This window comes from Panthera onca, chromosome A2 (genome assembly GCF_046562875.1).
Source record: "Panthera onca isolate mPanOnc1 chromosome A2, mPanOnc1 haplotype 2, whole genome shotgun sequence".
Classification (NCBI taxonomy): domain Eukaryota; kingdom Metazoa; phylum Chordata; class Mammalia; order Carnivora; family Felidae; genus Panthera; species Panthera onca.
The window spans coordinates 130486885-130508490 of NC_138340.1; the positions used below are offsets into that span (position 1 = coordinate 130486885).

Genomic DNA, 21606 nt, shown 5'->3' on the forward strand with positions numbered 1-21606 from the left:
ACTGAGTCCATAGACAGAACACATCCCGGAGAGGCATGCAATGAACACAGTCCTCTCAAATAATGCCCTTCCGTTTGAGAACAATTTTCATTATCTGTATTGCCCTTTTGGTATCAGATTCTATTCGAACAAAGAATTAACTGGTCAGTGAGGGAGAAACGTGGCAGAAACTACCAATTCCTCTGAGATGGGATGAACTTTTCTTCATTTGGTAAAAGCATAATTGGTAGTCTAGTCATACCAGGTACCTGGTTTGGACCTCTACCCCCTCCACTCCACCCCCCTGTTCCCAACCCCAGAGGAGACCCTGATCACTGCAGAAGAACATCTATGGCTCTGAGGAATAGAGTTTGAAAAGCACTGCAAGAAATATCTTTTCTCCAGGATGAGGTGTGTTTTCCTGGGGAGAAATGAGAAGGTTTGAATTTTCTTTTATTTACTTAAGTGTTATTTCTGGAGAAAAAAACAAAACACAAAACCAAAAACCAGAAACAAATAGTCTATCAATAGGAGAAAAAAATAAATTAACCATGATAAATTCATTCATAGTGGAATATCATCCCACAGTATAAACAAGAATGAACTAGAGCTATATCTCATAGCATGATAAAAAAAAAAAGAGATTTATTAATGATTTACTCATCTGATACTATTTTATTCTTGTATGTTTAAAATGTTTTACAATAAAATATGTAATAAAAGTTTTATTATCTATATTTGAAACCCTATTTCAAAAATATTATACCCACATATGCATTCATGTGGAAAGATAACTCTCAATAGAATCAATTTTGAAAAGTTTATTTGCTGATAGCACAGAAACTTCTTAAACTTTAAAATGAGTTTGGTAATTTATTTCAGGAAAAACTAGAAGAAAAAAGGCAATGGGATTTAATAACAGATATGACAAAATCAATTTAGTAATTGATCACGTGCTATTAGGATAAAATAAAAACTGATAATACATCAAAATTTTCACTCAGTTTCAGAACACAAATTGAAGGGACAATTTTAAGAACAAAAGAGACAAAGAAGAATCCTATCAGGTCCCTGTAAGCATTCCCGAAATAAAATGTTAAATTTTGTTGAACAAAAAAATGAAATCTCTTAGGCAAGAAAATAAGCATACCTGATGTCCCAACTAGTTTGTGATTAGAATCAGTAATTTAATCATTAGGGTTTTCATTCTTTCTAGAAATAAAGCTTTAATAGCCAGACTGTTCTATTTGGCTACTTAATACATTTATTCTACCATCCAAATACACAATGCTTTTGAGACAGTAATTGTGTTTCCTCTTTCTAATTGCTTCTGCTGACCTGTGACTACCGGAGGTAAGTGACAGCTTTCATTCAAGAGACTCACCACCCTACCTGGATTGGTATAAAGCTGGCTTTCCACGGTTTTGCCGATGCACTGCAGTTTCACAGCCTGCAGGGAGTCGTCCACGTGCACGATGGTAGGCAGGCTGCCCAGGGTGTCCTGCACCAAGTTGGCCACTTCCCTGACATCAAAGAGCTTCAACAGCTCTGAGTACACAGCTGGGAAGGAGCTCAGAAACACAGCCTTAAAAGGAAGAAATTTATATCAACTCCAAGATACACCCTGAGAAATTTGCTGTAAAATGTCATTGAGTTTAAGACTATGACAAATAATTTTGAATGCTAAAAAAATGAATGTAAAATGTATCTGGTACCTAAGCTAAAAGGCTGAAATTAAAAAAAAAAAAAAAAGTGTGGCAAAATAGAACAATGTTTTAAAATGTGCAAGGGTGCCATATAATAAAAGTGAGAAACTGTGGAAAATCACTGACATTAGCAAAATGATTGGCAAAAAATCCCACAGAATCAGCAAAATGCAGGACGATCAAATGGAAAGAATGCTCCACCAAGACCTGGAATGCAGTAACTTCTATTTCATTTCTCTTTTGAGAAGCTTTCTGAAGTGCTCATATAAATCACATTTACCTTGAAGAAACCAAACACATGGACAAAAGCAATGAAGTTACGGTTAAAGAAAAAAAAACAAGACAGGGAATCAGAAGATCCAGATTATATGTACTACTGGCTTTGTCTCTAATCAACTCTATGACCTTGGACAAGTCATTTTAGCCCCTTGGGTTTTAGTTTATCACCTGTAAAATGAAAAGATCATTATAACAAACCTTTAGGATGCTTTCAGATTTACTGTAACCCCAGAACTGCGTACTAAGAACAATATTTTTTATATAAGTAAAGAAACTGGATAATCATTTTTTAAGGAAAAAAAGATGCTAATATCAAATCCTAAGGGGCACAAATTGGACTAGGATTGTACATCAAAACAAGCCGAGTCTTTTAAATTCCACAAAAGGAGGGCAATGGAAGGAAGAGTCGAGCAGCCTTAAGTCTACCAAGTAGGGGAAGGAGGCACATGTTTCTAATATGCTGATACTCAAGAGCTAGCTGGCTTACCAATGAGATCTGACACCAAAACAAAGTAGGTCGAGTCTACATGGGCTGATGATTCAAACATAGACTCAAATTCAAATTCGTGTGTTTTGGAATTTATCTATACAGCAGCAGCAAAAATATCTAGAACAGCCAAGACCTGTTTCTGATGCCAGAACCATCAAAATGCTTCAGGTGCTACAATCAACAGCTATGTTCTCCTCGACTCTTAAACATGATAGGTTTATTTGAATACATTTAAAATTAATAACTTGGTATTCTCTGTTAAAGACTGTATTTATATAACCTTCATTTCACTCTGCAGAGAGCTGAGTCATACAGATGAAGTTAAAAAAATAAGATACAATAAAATGAGCCCAGCTTTCTCATAACTGAAAAGTCAACTACATCGATTTTCCTCAGGAATCTTTTCATTTACCCATTAATTCTTCATATCTAGCTCTTTACTTCAAAAAAGTATTTGTGTGTGCAGTGAAGATACATGTATTAAAAAAGGATAAAGGAACAAGAACCTGTGATAAGGGCATCAAGACAGTTGTACCAAGATATGTAAGCTAAGGATTTTTTAGTGCAAATAAAAAGAAAAGCATAATTTTCTTTTGACCTTCCTGAGAGCCAAGACAAATAGAGAAAGATAATTATTAGGAATTTAGGGCAGAGTCTTGGGTCTCAACTCCTTCTGACATTGTTCTTCTCATGGGGTTCTCGTGGAGGCATCTGTCTGTAGAAGGAGAAACCAAGAGCCACAGCTCCAAGAGCTGAGTGAGTGGGCAATCCTGTTGGGGCAGGACTCCCAAAGACAGAGCCATTCGTGAGCTGGGCTTAGGCCAGGATAACTAAATGATCATCCCGGTGGAACCAGGATGGCCAGGCCTGTGGGGCATTATAAACTGATCTAGTAGAAAGGTTTTCTGGGATGGCTGTTCTGCCTTCAGAAGACAGAAATGTCCCTGAGTTGTAGCCCACAGGCAAAACTGCAAAACAGAAACTGAGTTTTGTCTTTAAGACAGCCTAAGAGTAAAATTCAGACCATTGAATATCCTTGGCTCTGGACAGGATAGGCAGAATTTGAAGATGACTCCTAAGACCTTTGTCTCCTAGTGTTCCCATGACTATGTTGTTACATGGCAAAAGGAATTGTGCAGCTATAATAAAGGTTACTAATGAGTTGATCTTAAAATTGGAGATTATTCATATGGGCCTGACCTAATCACATGAGCACCTAAATTTTTTTTTAATGTTTATTTTTTTTGAGAGAGAGAGAGAGAGAGGGAGAGAGAGAGTGAACGAAAGCACGTGAGCAGGGGAGGGTCAGAGAGAGAGGGAGACACAGAATCCTAAGTAGGCTCCAGGTTCGGGGCTGTCAGCACAGCGCCTGATGTGGAACTCAAACCCACGAACCACGAGATCATGACCCAAGCCAAAGTCGGATGATTAACCAACTGAGCCACCCAGGCATCCCTACACATGAGCATTTAAAACATAAGTTTTCTCTAGCTCATGGTAGGAGAACTCAGAGAGATTGGAAGCATGAGAAGGATGTGACTTTTCGTTGCTGGCTTTGAGAATGGTATTTGAAGAATACCAAGGAATGTGTATGGTCTCTAGCAGCTGAGAGAACCCGTTCCATCCCCAACCCCTTGCTGATAGCCAGAAAGCAAATGGGAATCTCAGTCTTAGAAACACAAGGAAACTGATTCCTGCCAAAGGCCTGGAAGATTTGGAAAGGGAATTCCTCCCCAGAGCCTCCAAAGAAGCCACCAAGGCCAATGCCTTGATACTGGCTGTAGGAGACCCTAAGCAAAAATTCCAACCAAACTTCTGATCTACAGGACTGTGAGCTAATAATTGGATGTTACTTAAAGCCATGAAGCCCATGGTTATTTGTTATGCAGCAATGTCAATGTCACACACTGGGTCAGATTAATGACACCTTCCTTCATAGAAGGGAGAGCTAAGAAGGTGTGGGGTCAAAAGGAAACCTACAATGGGAAAAAGTGTACAGTATTCTTCTTTCTCCCAAAACACAGAGGACAAAAGTCCACTTTGCTTAAAAAAACAAAAACAAAAACAAAAAAAAACTAACCACTTCGTCATTTTATATGAATTCCCTTAGCATCAAAGTGAAATTATCACATCAGAATTTACGAGTATAGGATTGTACACAAAATAATAGAATGACTTCAGTAGTTTATTAAGATATTCGGAAACTTTACATACATTTTATATATCGTGTCAATAAAAAACTAAGGGCAAAAAAAAGAGAAAAATCAAACATGGTTCTTTGGAGGTACTAAAGTTGTTTCACTGCCTTGATTGGGGATTAGAGAATCAAGAGCAGTGCAAATCAGTATGTTAAACATAAAAGGAAACCCACTCTTCACTGTGCTGCTCCACAGTGGCCCACGTCTTGGGGTGACTACCAGGATGCAGCAGAAACATAACTAAGGAAAAAGATTTCTCTAACTTTAGAGAAGGAATAAACCTCTTGAGTCCCTAGGAAGGCATTGCACTGAGAAATTGTGACTTAAGATTAATCTTAGAAGTAAGAGAATATTTTTTCAGATGTGAATCAGCTAAGTTTTGTCCCTGAAACCGGTAAAGGTTTAAGGCAGATAGTCTCAAATACAACAGCTTTTATAAAAGTAGTGAGCTTTTAAGAACTTTGATCTAAACGAATACATGATTGGCTTGTTGGATTATCCTTTCCAATATCAACTGCTGAAAAGAGGGTTTGGCGAGTGGGCAACTGGACTTTGAGGGATGTGGCAAGTTCCCCAAGCACAGTGATTGTACCATTGGCACCAGAGGCCAAAATGTCATTAAAAGAGGCTGAGTTGTACCCTTGCCCAGATGTAAGATCAGTCCATTTGTGCAAAGAAGAGATTAACAAGAATAGTCCCCCAAAAGTCAGAAAAAGCACAGTACTATTACTGGGGGGTTGGTACATTTCTGGTGTTTTGCCATTATATGTAAAGCTTTCCAAATGTCAAATGGCACCAACTTATAAGAATACTCAAATGGATCTAGTTTTGTCTTCTATCTTCCACTTTATGTCCCAATACTCAGTGATTATAAATTTTTAGTCTCCAGGGGATGGCAGCAAAGAGGCTGCTTCTCCATCTGACAAGTTTTTACTCAAGTCACTAGAAACTAAAAATGTACAAGAAGGACTAAGAAAATGTAGAGTAAGATATTGAGAATGATCGCTGAGAACACATTCAAGGCCACGTTATTTGGAAAGTGGATAAATCCTGTTCTGAAACAAAACACGTAGAGCTACTCCAGGTAATAGCATTTGGCAACCGCTCCTCAGCATTGGTCATTCAGTCCCAGGACGATTAGGGTCAAGTTAAATAAAACAAAGCAACATGCAGTTTAGCCAAGTGCGATATAATGAGTCTCAAGTTGCCAGATTAAAATGCAGTGCGAGGCTTGGCGTAAACAACAGAACCAGATCGGCTCCAGTGAACTTCCTTCCCCAAGGCCGATGGTGACATCGTGTCTACTCAGAACTGAACCCAGCCTGCTGTAGACCAACAGCCGTCCCATGAAGAGTGAGAGTAGGCGGAGGAAAGCCAGCCTAACTTCTGCTCTGCGGGTTCGCGGGAGCTAGGGGACTCTTTAAAAGTCTGCAAAATTGCTGACGCTACAAATAGGAACTGGAGCTATGGATTCACTTACACTGCTATGTAAAAACAAATAAACTAGACTCATTTTTGTTTTATTCAGCAGAGATGCAAAAAAATTACCTGTGATTGAGATAATGCTCCTGACCCTTTGCTCTCTTGAGAAAGAAAGAAACGGACCGACATAAGAAGCTCCTGAATGCAGCAGCGAAATTCCTCTTCGTTTTGTCCACCGGTGGCAAGGGAAAACAGCCTTCGAGATTGAACTATGTACTTAAAAATATATTCTTGTGCCTTCAAACAAAATTTTGTAAAAGTTAGTTTCAAAGGAAACCAAGAGTATTTAACAATGACATGGCATAAAAACCAGGGGACATCATTAGATTTTTGAATTATTGATTTAAAAACACTTAAGACCCCCTGAGATTTTTGAACAGTATTTACTTGTAGAAGAAGAGCCTTTTTGTTTGCTGACGCTAATGAGAGAAAATGTATAGATAATTTAAAAATTCTGTGTCATTCTCAAGAGGTATGAACCTTAAATGCTTTTGATCCTCAGATAGTTTTTCAATTTAGTTAACAGAGAGATGCTGGTCTATTTCAGAAAATTTATTGTGCTTTGCTGGCAGGTACTCTTGCCACTTAGTGTTGTACCTTCAATCACACCAAGGTGATTAATTTATAATTAGTAAAATACTTGCTTTTAAAAACGTATACCTGTCTACTTTTTTTTCTGCTGCATCAAATAGAGTGGTACTCAGCAAATAGGAAATCGGAGGATTCTCAGAGCAGCTATTGAACAATCCCTTTAAGAATGTGTATTCTTGGGGCGCCTTGGTGGCTCAGTTGGTTGAGCGCCCAACTTCAGCTGAGGTCATGATCTCATGGTTCGTGGGTTCCAGCCCCACATTGGGCTCTGTGTTAAGAGCTCAGAGCCTGGAACCTGCTTAGGATTCTGTGTCTCCTTCTCTCTCTGCCCCTCTCCTGCTTGCACTGTGTCTGTCTCTCTTTCTCACAAATAAACATTAACAAAAATTATGAAAAAAAAAGATCTGTAGTCTTTATGAACATGTTTGCAAGTAAAGTATTAGCATCTCCGTTTACAACTGAGCACAAACGCCCAGAGATGTCGGCAGCATTAAGCCATGAGACCCAGTAAAACCTCAGGCTTCCTCACTGTGATCCCTGCTAAGCTACCGTATTCTCTCTCAAAATTTAAGACAAAGGGTTCACAAATGGCCTCTGCCAGGGTGCAGGAACTTCAAGCTTAATTGCTTATCTGTGGTCTTCTTTCATAAACCTCCCTCCTGCCACTCCTAGACTTCACTCCAAGTATCCTGGAGATCAGAATTCAATCCCAGGCAGGATCCAGTGGGCAAGCCTGGCAAAGTTTCTTTCAAATTTCATCAGCTCTGGAGGAGCATAAACCGATTAAGATCCTTGAATTGGAATGCTGGTAATATATCATCACCAATTACTGTCTGTGTAGAAGAACTGAAATGCTGGTAATACTTCATCATCAATTACTGTCTGTGTAGAAGAAACCAATTAGTTGAGGCATCATGGTGCAACAGCCCTGGTAGACTACATTATCTGTTATCGACACCACGTCATTACCTTCAACACCTCCTGGATGTGCTCTTGCCGTTCTGCTTCTGTTATCCTGTCCACATACCACTTGAGAACTTTGATGAGATCTCTAAAATACAGGGAGAAATACACAGAAGGTAGAATTGGTCTAGCTCTCAGTTAAAAGCCAAGAAATCAAACATTTTTATCATAAGGAGGATTCTTTTTCCTTCACTTCTCATATTTTTCTGCTGAAATGCTTAATAGGCATCTGTACATCAACATCACTACCCCTTTTTGAAACTCAAGAGAGAGGGGCGCCTGGGTGGCGCAGTCGGTTAAGCGTCCGACTTCAGCCAGGTCACGATCTCGCGGTCCGTGAGTTCGAGCCCCGCGTCGGGCTCTGGGCTGATGGCTCAGAGCCTGGAGCCTGTTTCCGATTCTGTGTCTCCCTCTCTCTCTGCCCCTCCCCCATTCATGCTCTGTCTCTCTCTGTCCCAAAAATAAATAAAAAACGTTGAAAAAAAAAAAAATTTGAAACTCAAGAGAGAAACACTTCCTCCCATTGAGATTCCCTCAATACGGACATATCCCATTGGCCCTGCTGTTTCCGGCAAAGCTTCCCAACGGGTGAACACAAGTATCAGAGAAAAGGTCTCTGGCCAAGAAAGTGCCTTGAAGTAGGCTGTCATGGTCAACCTTGAACAAGTGTTAACTGGGATTTCTTCCCCCATGACCTGTGACCATGTGAACAGCTGGATGAAGTATTCAGTTGGAGGCAAAAGGCAGTGTGGCAAGGGGCACCTGGGTGGTTCAGTCGGTTTAATGTCCAACTTCAGCTCAGGTCATGATCTAATGGTTCGTGGATTCGAACCCTGCGTTGGGCTCTGTGCTGACAGCTCTGTGCTGCCCCTCCCCCACTCACTCACACATGCGTGCTCTCTCTCTCTCTCAAATAAACATTTAAAAAAAGGGGGGCGGTGCGGCAAAGGATAAGGGAACATCTCCCTACTCCGAATCACATTCCCATGGGTTTACAAAGCCAATTCTCTGACCTTTGGGAAGAACAAAACTTCCCATCCCAGTATGCCTTTGTAAGAGAATTTCAAAAAAGGCCAAGTTTTCTTTTCTTTTTCTTAAGGAACAAAAATTGAATTAAAAAAAAAAGCCAATTTTCAAGATTGCAGGTTTGCTACCTTTAACTCTGCTCAGTTCTTGGTTTCAGGAAAGCAGAGCAAGCTTTTAAAAATGCTCCTCTTTTCTCTCACTCAGGGAAGAATACATGGATGGGCCACCAGGCAGGTGCTACCAGGAATGTTCTTTTGAAGATAACATATCAGTGAGTTTCTGACCATCCACAGCCCAAGAAGACTGCATAGGCAATATCTGTCTTCTTAGGAATGACTATCCTGCTCTCCTGGCCAACATCCAGTGTTAGAAATTACACCCTTCCTCTCTAGCTTCCAATGCTAATTTCAGTTGCAAGTGGTAACCCCTCATATTAGGGCCCCACATGTTAGGCCAAGTGGCAGAGCCAGGCCGATGTTTCCAACTATCCCTGATATTTCATTCACCGTCTCTAAAAATCCTGTTGACAGAGGGTCAAGTCTTCAATAAAAACTCCCTTCATTTAAAAGCTGGAGGCATAAATCTTCACGTGCCTTTTAGGGAGTACCCAAGGTAACAGGATCGAATGCTTATTTGATTACTTATTATCTTTTATCTATCACATGATGGGGGAAAAAGGGCAAAAACATGATTCAGTGTTTTTTAACACACAGCTGGGAATACATGATTGTGCATGTGCACAGCCATAGGTGCTTAAGGTACAGTAAGGTAAAAACGTGGGCAGAATAGCAATGATAGTATTAGAATGGGGAGAAAGAACTTTGGGGAACATTCCAGGGCTGTGCATAAGCAGGGCCAAAGGCCGGGAAGATGTTATACATAGCACAGAAAGAAGCTGTTGCCTTCTGGCAATTATCAGCTAGGCTGCATGGAGGCAGGTACGAGCTATGGCTTGTCATTACTCATTCACTTTAGCCTTGCTTGCATAATTTGAGCTGATGGGAAAGGAAGAGCAGTTAAAACGGCAGCTGATATCAGAGGGTAGAGTCCATGGCTGAACTGCTTGTGGCCAGGAACCAGGTCTTCACATTAATCAGCATGCATTAGGCATGCAGTAGGCACTCAGTAAATATTAACAGACGAATGAGTGAATGAATGAATGAATGAATGAATGAATGAGTTTAAAAAGATATGATAGCAAATGCTGTTTTCCCTTCACATTTCTTTCTTAAAGACTTCCAGAATCAGCAAGGCATGTGGTGATTAAATGGGCTTGAGCTGAAATAACCACATATTTTGGACCAAAGAGTATCAAGTGAAATAGAGACATGAAGAAAAAAACTTTATATTTTAGGTTTTAGGAAGAGAATTCAGAAAGTTTTTTTTCTTTTAATCAAAATAAGTTGCAGCCATTAAAAAAAGATGTGTGAGAAAGGAAGATATTGACTCAAGAGACACTTCAGTTGTTGTGCTTTATTTCTTCTTACACTTCTTCTTAAATTTTCTTATCCTAATGGTTCTGCCTAGCAAAGCTCAGAAGAAACTGCTTCTAAACCAATTACAAGATAAAGGCCTTACCTGTATGCAAGTGCCCCAGCAAAGTGACTCTCAATGTAAGTGTCCATTACAGGTTTAAAATGATGAAATTTGCTATCTTGCAGCAAATTTATTATGTGAACCTAAAAAAGAAAATTGAGCTTTGTAAAACTGAATGCAAATCAAGACATATATACATTTTTTGGTTCTTTTTAAGTGACTCGTGCACTATTGAATGAGTATTTCAAAAACAGCCTTATGAAAGTCAAGAATGAGAGACAAAATTGTTAAGCTATGATTAAAGTGAATTTAAACTCACCAAAGAATCAAACACTTTAGACCCGTATTTTTGGGAATTTTCATCTAAAATTCCAAATAAGGTATCCAGTGTATCTTGCAGAAACTGTTAGATAAAGAAGTAAATTGATGAATAAAAAATCATCTGTCCTTCCCCTCCAAACAGTCCCTATTTCATGAATTTCCAAGAGAGGGACAACACACTAACATATACCTTTACTATCTCTGAGCCATCGATTTCTTTCAGTTTAGAGAGACAGCCTGTGATCTTGTCAGGGTGAGTTCTCCATTTCAAGAGATCAAGCATATCACCTTTCCAAACAGAAAATGAAGGTTAGCTGCTTTGGTAGAGAACAGTCCCTCAAATGAACATTTTTCACCGGCAGAGCTAGATTCTTAAACACGTTGCCTACCCCTCTTGGTCACCCAAGCTTCAGGTTCCCTCCTAGACCCTGACTAGCTAAGATGGCATTCACTACAGCATATTCTAATTATTTATCCCTTCTCAATGGCTCTTGACTTACAAACTCCTACTCTACCTTCAGTTCCCAGATCAGCTGTTGCTTCATCTAAGAAGTCTTTCCTGAAAATTCTAGACTGAGCTAACTGTCCCTCACCTCAGAGTGGCACTGACCTCACTATTACAATTGTTTATTTGTCTTTACCCCTACTAGTTGTAAACTCTAAGAAAAAAAATGTTGAGTTTGGTCCTATGGTATCCCAGCACCCAGTATAGAGCAGGTACACAGCAGGCAGTAGATAAATATTTGTTGAATCATTTCCTGCCTCTTCCCATTAAAATGGGAATTTCTTGAGGGTCAGGAATCTGCTTTCCTCATATTTGTGCCCCCCACAGCACTCTCCCTAGCAACCAATTCTACCTGGCAATAAAGGTCTTCTTTGACAAATGTGACCCAGATCTGGCAGGACTAGAAGGTCCCTTGCACAATGATGAAAGGTCTAGTCAACTGTCGGATCATCTAATGAGCCCATGGACCTGAGAGGGCCAGTTCCTGGATTCCATGGTCATCTTCTATCTGGAAGGACCCAGCTCTTCAATTTCCGCCCCTTCCTAAACTGACAACATATTGGCCCGAGTCTAGCAGGGTCCTCTGAGAACCTCTTTACCTGGTGAGGGTAAAAATTCTTCCCCCAGCTTTCCTGGGCAGAAGTTAGAAAGGTTCCTGAACATGGTGTCCACCTTCACTAGTCCCCAGAGGGAGCAAGGAGACAGTCGTGTCTGGAGTCCAATGAGAGCAGTAAGAACTAACAAGGCTTGTGTATGCAGGAAGCTCAAAAAGCAGAGGAACCTGGCAGGGCTGGCTTCCCAGGGCTCAGTGGGGCTGCAAGACTAGGACAGCCAAGGAAGCAGCTAAGAGGGATTTTCCAGGCTTAACAGTGAGAAATCCAGTTGAAAGCATTCGTTTCAAGAGAAACCCAAATGGGACTTGCTGAGAGACAAAAAAGACCACCATGGAAACAAAAACCAAAAGGATACACACACACACACACACACACAGGAAATCAAGGAAGAAGCAGTTGTGATGAAAAAGAAAATGTGATGTAGTAAAAAGAGATGAGAAAGAGTGTATGAATCTTAAGAGGAAAGAGACACAACTTTCACCAAAGCCAGATTCAAGAGAAAAAGTTCACAAAGGACTTAATAGTGAGAAATTTAGTACTAAATGGAAATGTTTATCTACAACAAACGGGGTGGTTTAGAATTAAAAATGAGGGAATTTTAAAAATAATGACTTTGAAAAAGATATTTATGATATTTTCATAATGGAAAAGCCTGAAAATGTTCAATATTCATGTCCAACTCAGACATCCTGGAAATATGGCTGGTGCCTTTTAAAAAATGATTGGTTATATATAGAATAGTAGATAGTCCAATAGAGTGAGACCTGCCAGAGCAGACGTAGCAGGTGCATTCTTCTCCCATCTATTGGTTGCCTCCCTCCCACTTACTTCCTACTTCCTGCATCTAACTTCAGGATGCCTCCCTTCCTGGGCACCTTCTCTTACAGTTCCCCAGTGCATTTTCCCTGCACCTCACTCCTCACTTCCAACTCAACCTCCATTCCACCTCTTACTCCGTGCAGCTCCCTGCTCTCTTGCCTGCCCCTCGGAGCTAGGCTGTTGCAGGGGTGCCTAGGGCATGGTCCAGTGTTGAGGAATGGAGTGTGTGCAGAGGAAGAAGGTGGCTCTGCAGGCCAGAAAGAGGCATCCCCAGAGGCAGCTGTGAGATATCAGGAACAGCACTGCCATCAGCAGAGGTGGAGAACAGATGACAGTTCCAGACAATCAGATCGGGATGGGGCTATTCACCTGTCCTACAAGAAATCTGATGACTCTCTAGTCTGCTTATAATGGAAGAAAAGGGGGAATAAAGCAGTATGTTCATCTGGATGTAATTAATCGTGTGTACAAACTGCTCAGAATTAAGTCAAAATTGTTATCTCTTAGGGTCTCTATTTTAGCTATCTGAAGAATCGTTAGTTGCAAATCAGGAACTATGACCTACTACTGAAAATGTGTATTTTAAACGTTCTATTCAAAAAGCACTTAAGAGTATGCTGTATGCCTAGTCTACCAAGAGCTAGAAAACAGGTGGAGGACATAATCCCTATTTTTTTTTTTTTAAATCACACTCTCAGGAAGAGAGTGAATGAACTACCCACTATTTGAGGGAGAAGGAGATTTGGGGAAGTCAGCAACCATACAGCTGTTAGGCTAAATTTAAGCACTGTTTTTATTTTTAGCCTTTTTTTTAAAGTCATGTTTAACAGCCCAAGGAAGATAACAAAGAAGTACAATCATTTCTTCCCTGACCCCTACTCTCAAGAATCTTAAAATGTCTGCTTGATCTGGCAGTCACAGACTTGCGACAGGGTGCTCCCAGCCTTGGTAGGCTGCCCGCGAACAACACTGGACTACAGAGCATGTGCAGAAAGGCACACCTCAGGGATCCTGGAACACAAAGCTGCTATAGGAGACTGTTGCTAGAGACCGTATCACTTGCTAAATACCCAATTGTACTGGAAATGGATTTGTATGTTTTCCAATTTGAGTAAAATGAATACAAAGCAATTTAATTCCAATTTGGAACTGGATGACTTCCACACAGAAATATGTGCCTAGCATGTAAATTTCAGAAAGATCAACTAATTTCCTTCCTCCTTCCCATCTATTTGAAATACAGTATTTATTTCCCCGTTCATTCTGAGCTGTGTTACATTCATAAGGGGAATCAAAGTCAAACGAACAATTAAGTACTTATTAGTGTCCAAATCTGAGCCAAGCATTACCTTCCATCTAATGAAATGTTTTTCATTTCATTTGGTGAATAATGATTTGGTGAATGGCTTTATTTATCCATATCTACCTGAAAATGTTGTCTGCTTTTACAAAGTAGCAACTTCTAATTTTTAGGATTTGGTTCTGTCTTATGTCTACAATTCTGTCTAACATCCTAAACTGGAGAACAACAACAAATTAAGTCTGCAGGGCCAAATATTTTGACAGCAGATAAGCTATTGTTAGGATTATCTATGTGGTTGGCCGAATAATGGCCCCAGAGATGTCAATGTTATAATAGCTGGTACCTATGAATATGTTCACCTTACACAACAAGAGAGATTTCACGGATGTGATTAAGTTAAAGGTCGTAAAATAGGGGGTTATCCTGGAATATCTAGTGGGCCCAATGTAATCACAAGGATCCTTAACAGAGGGAAGATGGTCAGAGTCAGAAAGACATAAAGATGCTATGCTGTTGGTTGTGAAGATGGAGGAGAGGCCACGAGTAAAGGAATACAGGTGGCCCCTAGAAGCTAAAAAAGGTGAGCAAAAGGATTCTCCCCTAGAGCTTCCAGAAGTGTGGCTCTGCTGACACCATGATTTTAGTCCAATGAAAAGGATTTCACGTTTGTGACCTTCAGAATTGCTCAATGATACATTTTTGTTGTTGTAAGCCAACAAATGTACAGTAATTGTTACGAGAACAAAAGATAACTAAGACAACCTGAAATTACTCCACCAGAGGCAATCAGTTAAATGTGAACCCGGGCTGTAAAACACACACACAACTAATCCACATAGGATAAATAAAATTTCTATCTAAGTGAGTCAAAGCAGGTTGTTTTCTTATCTTCATAATCTCTAGACTGGCACCCTAAAAATCAACTAAGTTTTGGTGAAAGCTTTATGAACATTACAGAGTTATGTCTGTGAAGTTTTTATTTAATTAAAATAACTGATCCCTGAATATGGATAACGTCTTGAAATTTCTTAACTCTCTTCAACCAAATTTACTGAAAATACGCAGTTGTTTTTTTAAAAACATTTCTCCAAAAATATTTTTGGAAGAGGAGAACAAAAACTAATACAAATGTGAAAGAATCATTTGCCAAAGTCCTAAATAAATATAGCAGCACTGCAAGAGAAGTTGAGAAGTCTCTTAAAAGAAGCCAACATCATAGTGCTACATTTTGCTGCTTTTCTGAGGCCATGCTCTAAGAGAAGAAATACACTTGCTACTACACATGCTGTTCTATGACACAGAAGAAAGAACTAAGAGAACTTACAAATGTTTAGGCACAGGAACATTTTATGAGATTCAATACCTGATTATGAAGTAATTCTCCTCATCATAATGAATCTGACTTATTAATATGGCATTCAGGATGCCAGCCAGAAGCCTTACAGAGCAAACATGCAGAACTCAGAAATGTTTCATTTCCTTCCTTCATTGCAGATGATGTTTTCATGACAATTTTCCAAGGAGAAGAGCTTGTTTTATTAATCATAACTTGCTAAACAATCACTGACATAAAAAGTATTTTAGAATAGAAAAGCAATATCCATCTAATTAAACAAAAAACAGCCTTTATTCCAAAGCCTGCAATTAGCCTTGTTTATGGAACTATAAAACAAGCGAGATTAAGGTAGTGGTAGTCTTTGTCTCTGCTTCTTTCTTCTTTTTTAAAAGCAGCTGGGTTTTGAAGGGTTGTACACTTGGGTTTCGATGCTGGGATAATTTTGAGGTTCTTAAATTACATGCATTTAACAGACCACTGGGTCACAAATGTTTCCATTTTACTGGAAATCACCAACAGAAGGACTGACAATTTTTCTAGTGCCAAGTTCTTAAATATAACATTGGTGTTTATTAAATATGCCTACCAAAATTCACATGAGTACTTAAGTACAAGGGCTTTCAAATAAAACAGTGTTATACGTTACCATTCTGTGTGAGTTTTGTGGAACAGAGAAAAGATGTTATCCAAAAAGACTCCTTTGTGGCCTTCATGGCTTGATGATTATTTCCAAGGAGGAGGCCCTTGGAAAAGGGAAGTTTGAGGTAGCGGGTAGTATCCTGAAGATTTGTGTTTTCTTCACACTGTTAAAAATATTAAGAACAAAATTAAAAAAGGAAGGGTAAGAGACCTCATGAAAATTATTAAGCATAATTTTCATTTCTATTGTTGATAAACTGGGAAACATTCCAAACAGCATCACAAATAGAATTTGGCTCTTAAGTAAAATACAACAAAAACGTAGAGAAGGAATTAAGCACGGATTGTGGGCTTAGACTGATTTGGGTTCAAATCCCAGTTCCGTTACTTCTCACAGGAATAACTCTAACGCATTACGTTACCATGCAAGATTGCCATTTCTATCTCTAAAACCTTGGTGTATTGTCCTAGGAATTAGGTTCCATAAAGCCTTTCACACAGTGCCTGATACAGAGGAAGTGCTCAAGAAATCATATTTGCAGTGACCACAGGATTTTAAAAAATGCTTCAATCATTCCAACATCTCATGTGAGGCTATTATACAGCTTCTTACTTTGAAAACTGACAAATTAAAAGAAACTTTTTCTGGGTAATCTAATAGTCCCACCATGTGACAGAAATCTCTACAGAAAATGTGAGCTAACAAGTGTAAATAGAATTATCGATTTAGAAAATACAGTTTCATATCCCTAATGTAATTTTTTTTATTTTTTAATTTTAGAATGAGAGAGAGAAAGAGAGAGAGAGAACTCGAGCAGGGGAGATGGCAGAGGGAGAAAGAGAAAGAATCTTAAGCAAGCTCCAGACTCAGCACAGAGCCCAACATGGGGCTTGATCCCATGACTCTAGGATCATGACCCGAGCCAAAATCAAGAGTCAGGAGTTCAACCAACTGACCCACCCAGGTGCCCCCTAATGAAATTCTTTCTTTAGTCAAGGGCTGTCACTTAATGTTTAAATCATCAGGAAAATTGTTGGATAAAGAATTGGTCACTTGGGGTGCTGACTCTTGATTACATGAGTTCGAGGGGGTTATGAGTGATGAGTTTGAGCCCCACGTTGGGTGTAAAGCTTCCTTGTAAAAAAAAAAAAAAAAAAAAAGGAATTGAATATTAATATGATGGCCATGTAGCAACACAAAGACTACTTCCCAGTGGCAAGAGGACAAATACAACCACACACACATGGGGGGATGAGGTTGTCATTATACCACTGCAGGACAGTACAAAGGAACATATCATAATCTACAGTGTATTTTTACTACAGATGTTGAACCTGAATCTACCACAACTACAGATTCCACTTCATAGTAAATATAAGGAACAGAATAACATGTTGAACAATACTATAGGGCAGCAACTAGAAGGCAGCAACTTCTGCAGGATGTCTGGCTTTGTCTCTTCAAGTCTGATGTCATAAAAATAGGGATTGTTCTAGACTAACACATAAGCCAAGTGCAACATATGGTCCCAGAATTGGACCCATGTGCTGAAAAGGAATTTTTTTTTCAGTTTAGACATTGACTTAAGCTCCAGATCAGATAAAAAAAATCAGTGATTGGAAAACCATTAACTGAAAAAGTAGATTACAAAATGTAAATATTATGAAGCAACTAAGATGTCCTTCAGTAGGTGAATGGACAAACTGTGGTACACCCAGACAATGGGATATTATTCAGTGCTAAATAGAAATGAGCTATCAATCCATGGAAAGACATGGAGGAACCTTAAAAGCACATTACCAAGTGAAAGAAGTCAATCTGAGAAGGTTACATGCTGTATGATTCGAAATATATGACATTCTGGAAAAGGCACAACTATGCAGACAGTCAAAAGATCAGTGGTTTCCAGAGGCTGCTGGAGCAGGGATGAGTAGGCAGAGCACAGAGGAGTTGTAGGGTAGTATAATATTATTATATTTTTAATTTAATTATTTTTATTTTCATTTTTTATTTGAGAGACAGAATCATAAGCAGACTCCATGTTCAGCATGGAGTCCAATGTGAGGCTTGATCCCACAACCCTGGGATCATGACCTAAGCCAAAATCAATAGTAGGACACACAACTGACTGAGCCACCCAGGCACACCTGGGCAGTATCATATTATAATGGCCATATGGCATTATTTCTTTATCCAAACCTATAGAATGTACTCTACCAAGGGTGAATCTTCAGGTAAACTACGGAGTTGGGGTGATTATGATATGTCAAAGTAGGTTCATCCTTGGTAAAAAATGTGCTGTTCTGGTGAGAGACTTTGATAATGGGAGAGGTTATTCATGTGTAAATAAGAAATTTACATCCTCCTCTCCATTTTATTATAAATGTAAAATTGCCCTATAATGTCATTTAGGTATAAAAATTCATGCAGAAAAATATCTAGAAGGATACACACTAGAGGACTAATAGTTAACATCATCCAGGTAACGAGATTATAATGTTTATATTTTATTTTGAGTTATCTCTATACTTCTTTGTAATGATGAAAGTGATTTTTGATTACAAATCTGAAAAAAATATTTGAACAGATATAGAACTGGCATAACTTAGGGTATTCTGAGTATAAACTTTAAAACTCATATGAGTTTTATTCCTTAAAATTTCTTTAAACATCTTCAAGGCTAGTGTCCTGGTCACAGGAAGGAAGTTAAGCACAAAATCCTTTGGTATTCTAGAATACTGTGTGTGGTTCATAAAATATTTCTAAATTTTAAAATAATAAATCTTTAAGAAAGACCTAACAAGTTCAGAGAAACAGAATCAGATTACAAGATGTTCTTACTAGCAAACCTGCCCAGTATCAGGAGTACCTATAAACACAATAAACAACCTCTATAATACCCTTCCAATGTTTTAACTCCAAATGCTTTCTTTTATTACTGTGAGATATTTCATAGAGACAGCAGAGCACATGAAACACACATATACAGTTTAGAGAATCATAACAAAGTGAACACTTCAAATGTCTTCGGAAAAAGTGCTTAGGCAAAATAATGTTCTGGAAGCCTAGAATGCCATCCCCTCCCGTCTTATTCTTGGTGTCAGGGCTTGGAACACAGCAAGTCATAGCATGAGTCACAGCGCATCCCACTGCCCCTATTTCCTGCCTGGGTCTGGTCTGTGGGGTCAGGAACATGCTCTGGTCTGCCATCCTTGGCCTGACTTGTGCTCCATCTGTCTAACCACCACTTCCTACTGTGACTAAAGTCTCGTGCAAACTCAGCAGACATACTGCCCAGCTATTTCTAGGCCTCCCCCTCAGGAGCTAGAGCCGGCCCTAGTCTGCCAAGCTCCATCTGTTCACAGGAATTCTGCCCCTATAGATAAAGCTCTTATCCCCCCACCCATCGAATGATTGCCTAGCTTGTGAACACTTCCGGCACTGTCTTAGAATTCCTGCTTGATGCGCTCATCTAGCTCCGCCGGTAGTCATGGACTGACCACTTCTGTGATTGATGATACAAAGACTGTGTCATGTGCTTAGGGAGCACTGTGAATACAAGACTTGACTGCCTTCTCCTGGGCCAATCATTGTGGCTGGATCAGTGTCGCTAGCCCTGGTTCACTTCACTTCTCCCCCAGCATTGGGGGGTCAAGACCTCAGCAGGTGTGTCTGAGGTGTGACACCTGACAGTTTTTATAGCTAAACTCCATCACACTCAGTCAAGTACAAATACAAGAATTAACACAAATACTAGGACACAAAAGTTATTTCAAGACCTTCTGCTAAAAATGCCAGGCGTGTGTGCGTGCGTGCGTGCGTGTGTGTGTGGTAGGGGAAGGGGAGGTGGAGTAATTCAGTAAAGTAAAGCAGAGAATCACTCTTTGGTCTCTATGAACCTTTTGATGATAACATTTGCCAGGGGTTCAACACCGATTTTTTTTTGTCCAGTAGGAGACAAAGGAGATAATGCTAGGTATGGGGTTAGAGTTGGAGGTTTTAATCTATTCCTGAAGAACTTAAGTGGCCTTGAGAAATTGCACAGAACAATTTCAGAGCAAATCTTTTGTTGTTCTCTGAGGTTCTCAGCATGCGTCCTTAACACATCATACAAACACTGGAGATTTCAAAAGCCATCCCAGAAATTACCATTTACGAGGGTTTACCACATATCAGGCACCGCAAAGCACTTTAATGCATTTTCTTATTCTTGTAACAACCTCATGAGGCAGGACACTGTAACCTGAGAAGCTTTGTGATTTGCCCAAAGTCACATCATCAGAACCACAATTTCTGTTCATAACTACTATAGAACACTGCCTCCTTCAGATGGTGTTTTAACCAAGTCTTGAACTTTGCTATAATGAAGTACACATTGATTTATAGGTAACATACTGAATGGTGGGTAAGGCTAGGGAAGACCAAAAATTTCACTTTAAAAAAAAAAAAAAGGTGTATTTGTGGGAGATACTCTGGGAGGCAGCTTCGAGTCGTCTGTGCTGCTGAAATGGTTTCATGTCATATAAAACTATGAGGCCAAGAGCCAGATGACTAGGCTCTGTTCTGAAACCACATGGAGCATGTAGGATCACTTGACCTGGATGCAGTGGGGAGCAAGGCCAGCCAGGAGCAGGTAAGGCATGACACAAGAGCTTGGGAATACAACATGTGAGTGAGAGATCATCTTTTCGTTTACTTGATGAAACAGAATCTACTGAAGAGAAACTGAATTGAGAAGCAGTGAATAGAAACGGGGTTCTAGAAGGTGGGCCTAGGGTAGGGGCAGGTGTCAACCTTTAGAGCTGAAGCCATAAACGTTGTCCAGCCTTTCATAAGGAAATGCACAGTTCATTAGCAAAAGCCAGGTAGTGATGAAGAATAAGCAGTAAATTCCTTGGGCCTTCTACAGCCAGTGGGGAGAAGTATCTGTGCTGAGAGGGCAATTCCAAGCCAGGGTATGGAATGGAGAAAACAAATGGGTATGAACAATCCCCCTCCCCCACCTCCCCTAAGAGTCAATTAGCTCACAGAAATGAAGCTGTATGGTGTGGCACTGCCCGTGTGTTAATTGGAAATACTGGTACAAGAGCCATGGTTGGGTGTTGGAATGCTCTTGAGTCTGAGGCTGACCACCAGAAAGCTGCAGCTTCCCACCAAGCTGTACCACATATATTGAAAAGTGGTTTTGTCACCATGGTACAATCCAGTTATACGTCTACACTAGATGAGTGGTGAAATATGAATCGCTCGCATTCTGGGGATGCTCGCGCAACAACTGTTTTTGTTTGGGCACAAGGACAACTTTTTTCTATAAATCCTATGCAGGCATGGAACAAGGCAATGAGGACATGAGAATAATAAGACCCTGTTGTCCCTGTTCCCTGGTGACAGACACAGCTAATGTATTACCTGTGTTACAGATATATGATGATAGACGAGGGGACAATTAACTGAGCCACTCTTTCTGGGAGAAACGAGGCAACATGACCACGGCCTCTTGAGGCTGCTGCTGGATTACAGGAACAAAACAATGTCACTGTCACAGTAAAGGACAATTCTCTGTGTTTGCTTCGATAGGCTGGGATCTGTGCGACTCATCTCAAAATGGCATGAAGTTAATTTATTACAAATTAGACAGGAAGAAGTAAGAACCAGCCCTCTGCTTGACTACACTTGAGATTAAAATCAGACCTGACAGGACAAATGTGCTCAGATTCTCCCAGAAGAACTAAAAGCAGGTTCTGGGAAGCGGTGGTGGTCTCAATCTGCTTTAAGATGACACAGCTTGGCTCACAGACTATTCCTCGGGCCAGGGCTG

At 39.9% G+C, this 21606-nt stretch overlaps 1 protein-coding gene across 4 annotated transcripts in view; it reads right to left on the minus strand.

Moving 5' to 3' along the window:
• DOCK4 (dedicator of cytokinesis 4) overlaps window positions 1-21606 on the minus strand; it is a 432206-nt gene that overhangs the window by 126673 nt on the left and 283927 nt on the right. For all 4 annotated transcript variants that reach the window (XM_078440451.2, XM_078440457.2, XM_078440464.2 and 1 more), the window contains exons 17-23: window positions 15795-15951; window positions 10762-10859; window positions 10570-10653; window positions 10293-10393; window positions 7695-7776; window positions 6201-6371; window positions 1372-1564 (exon numbers count right to left, since the gene is read on the minus strand). In XM_078440451.2, the coding sequence (XP_078296577.1) occupies window positions 1372-1564; window positions 6201-6371; window positions 7695-7776; window positions 10293-10393; window positions 10570-10653; window positions 10762-10859; window positions 15795-15951 (886 nt within the window). The remainder of the gene's footprint in view (window positions 1-1371; window positions 1565-6200; window positions 6372-7694; window positions 7777-10292; window positions 10394-10569; window positions 10654-10761; window positions 10860-15794; window positions 15952-21606) is intronic.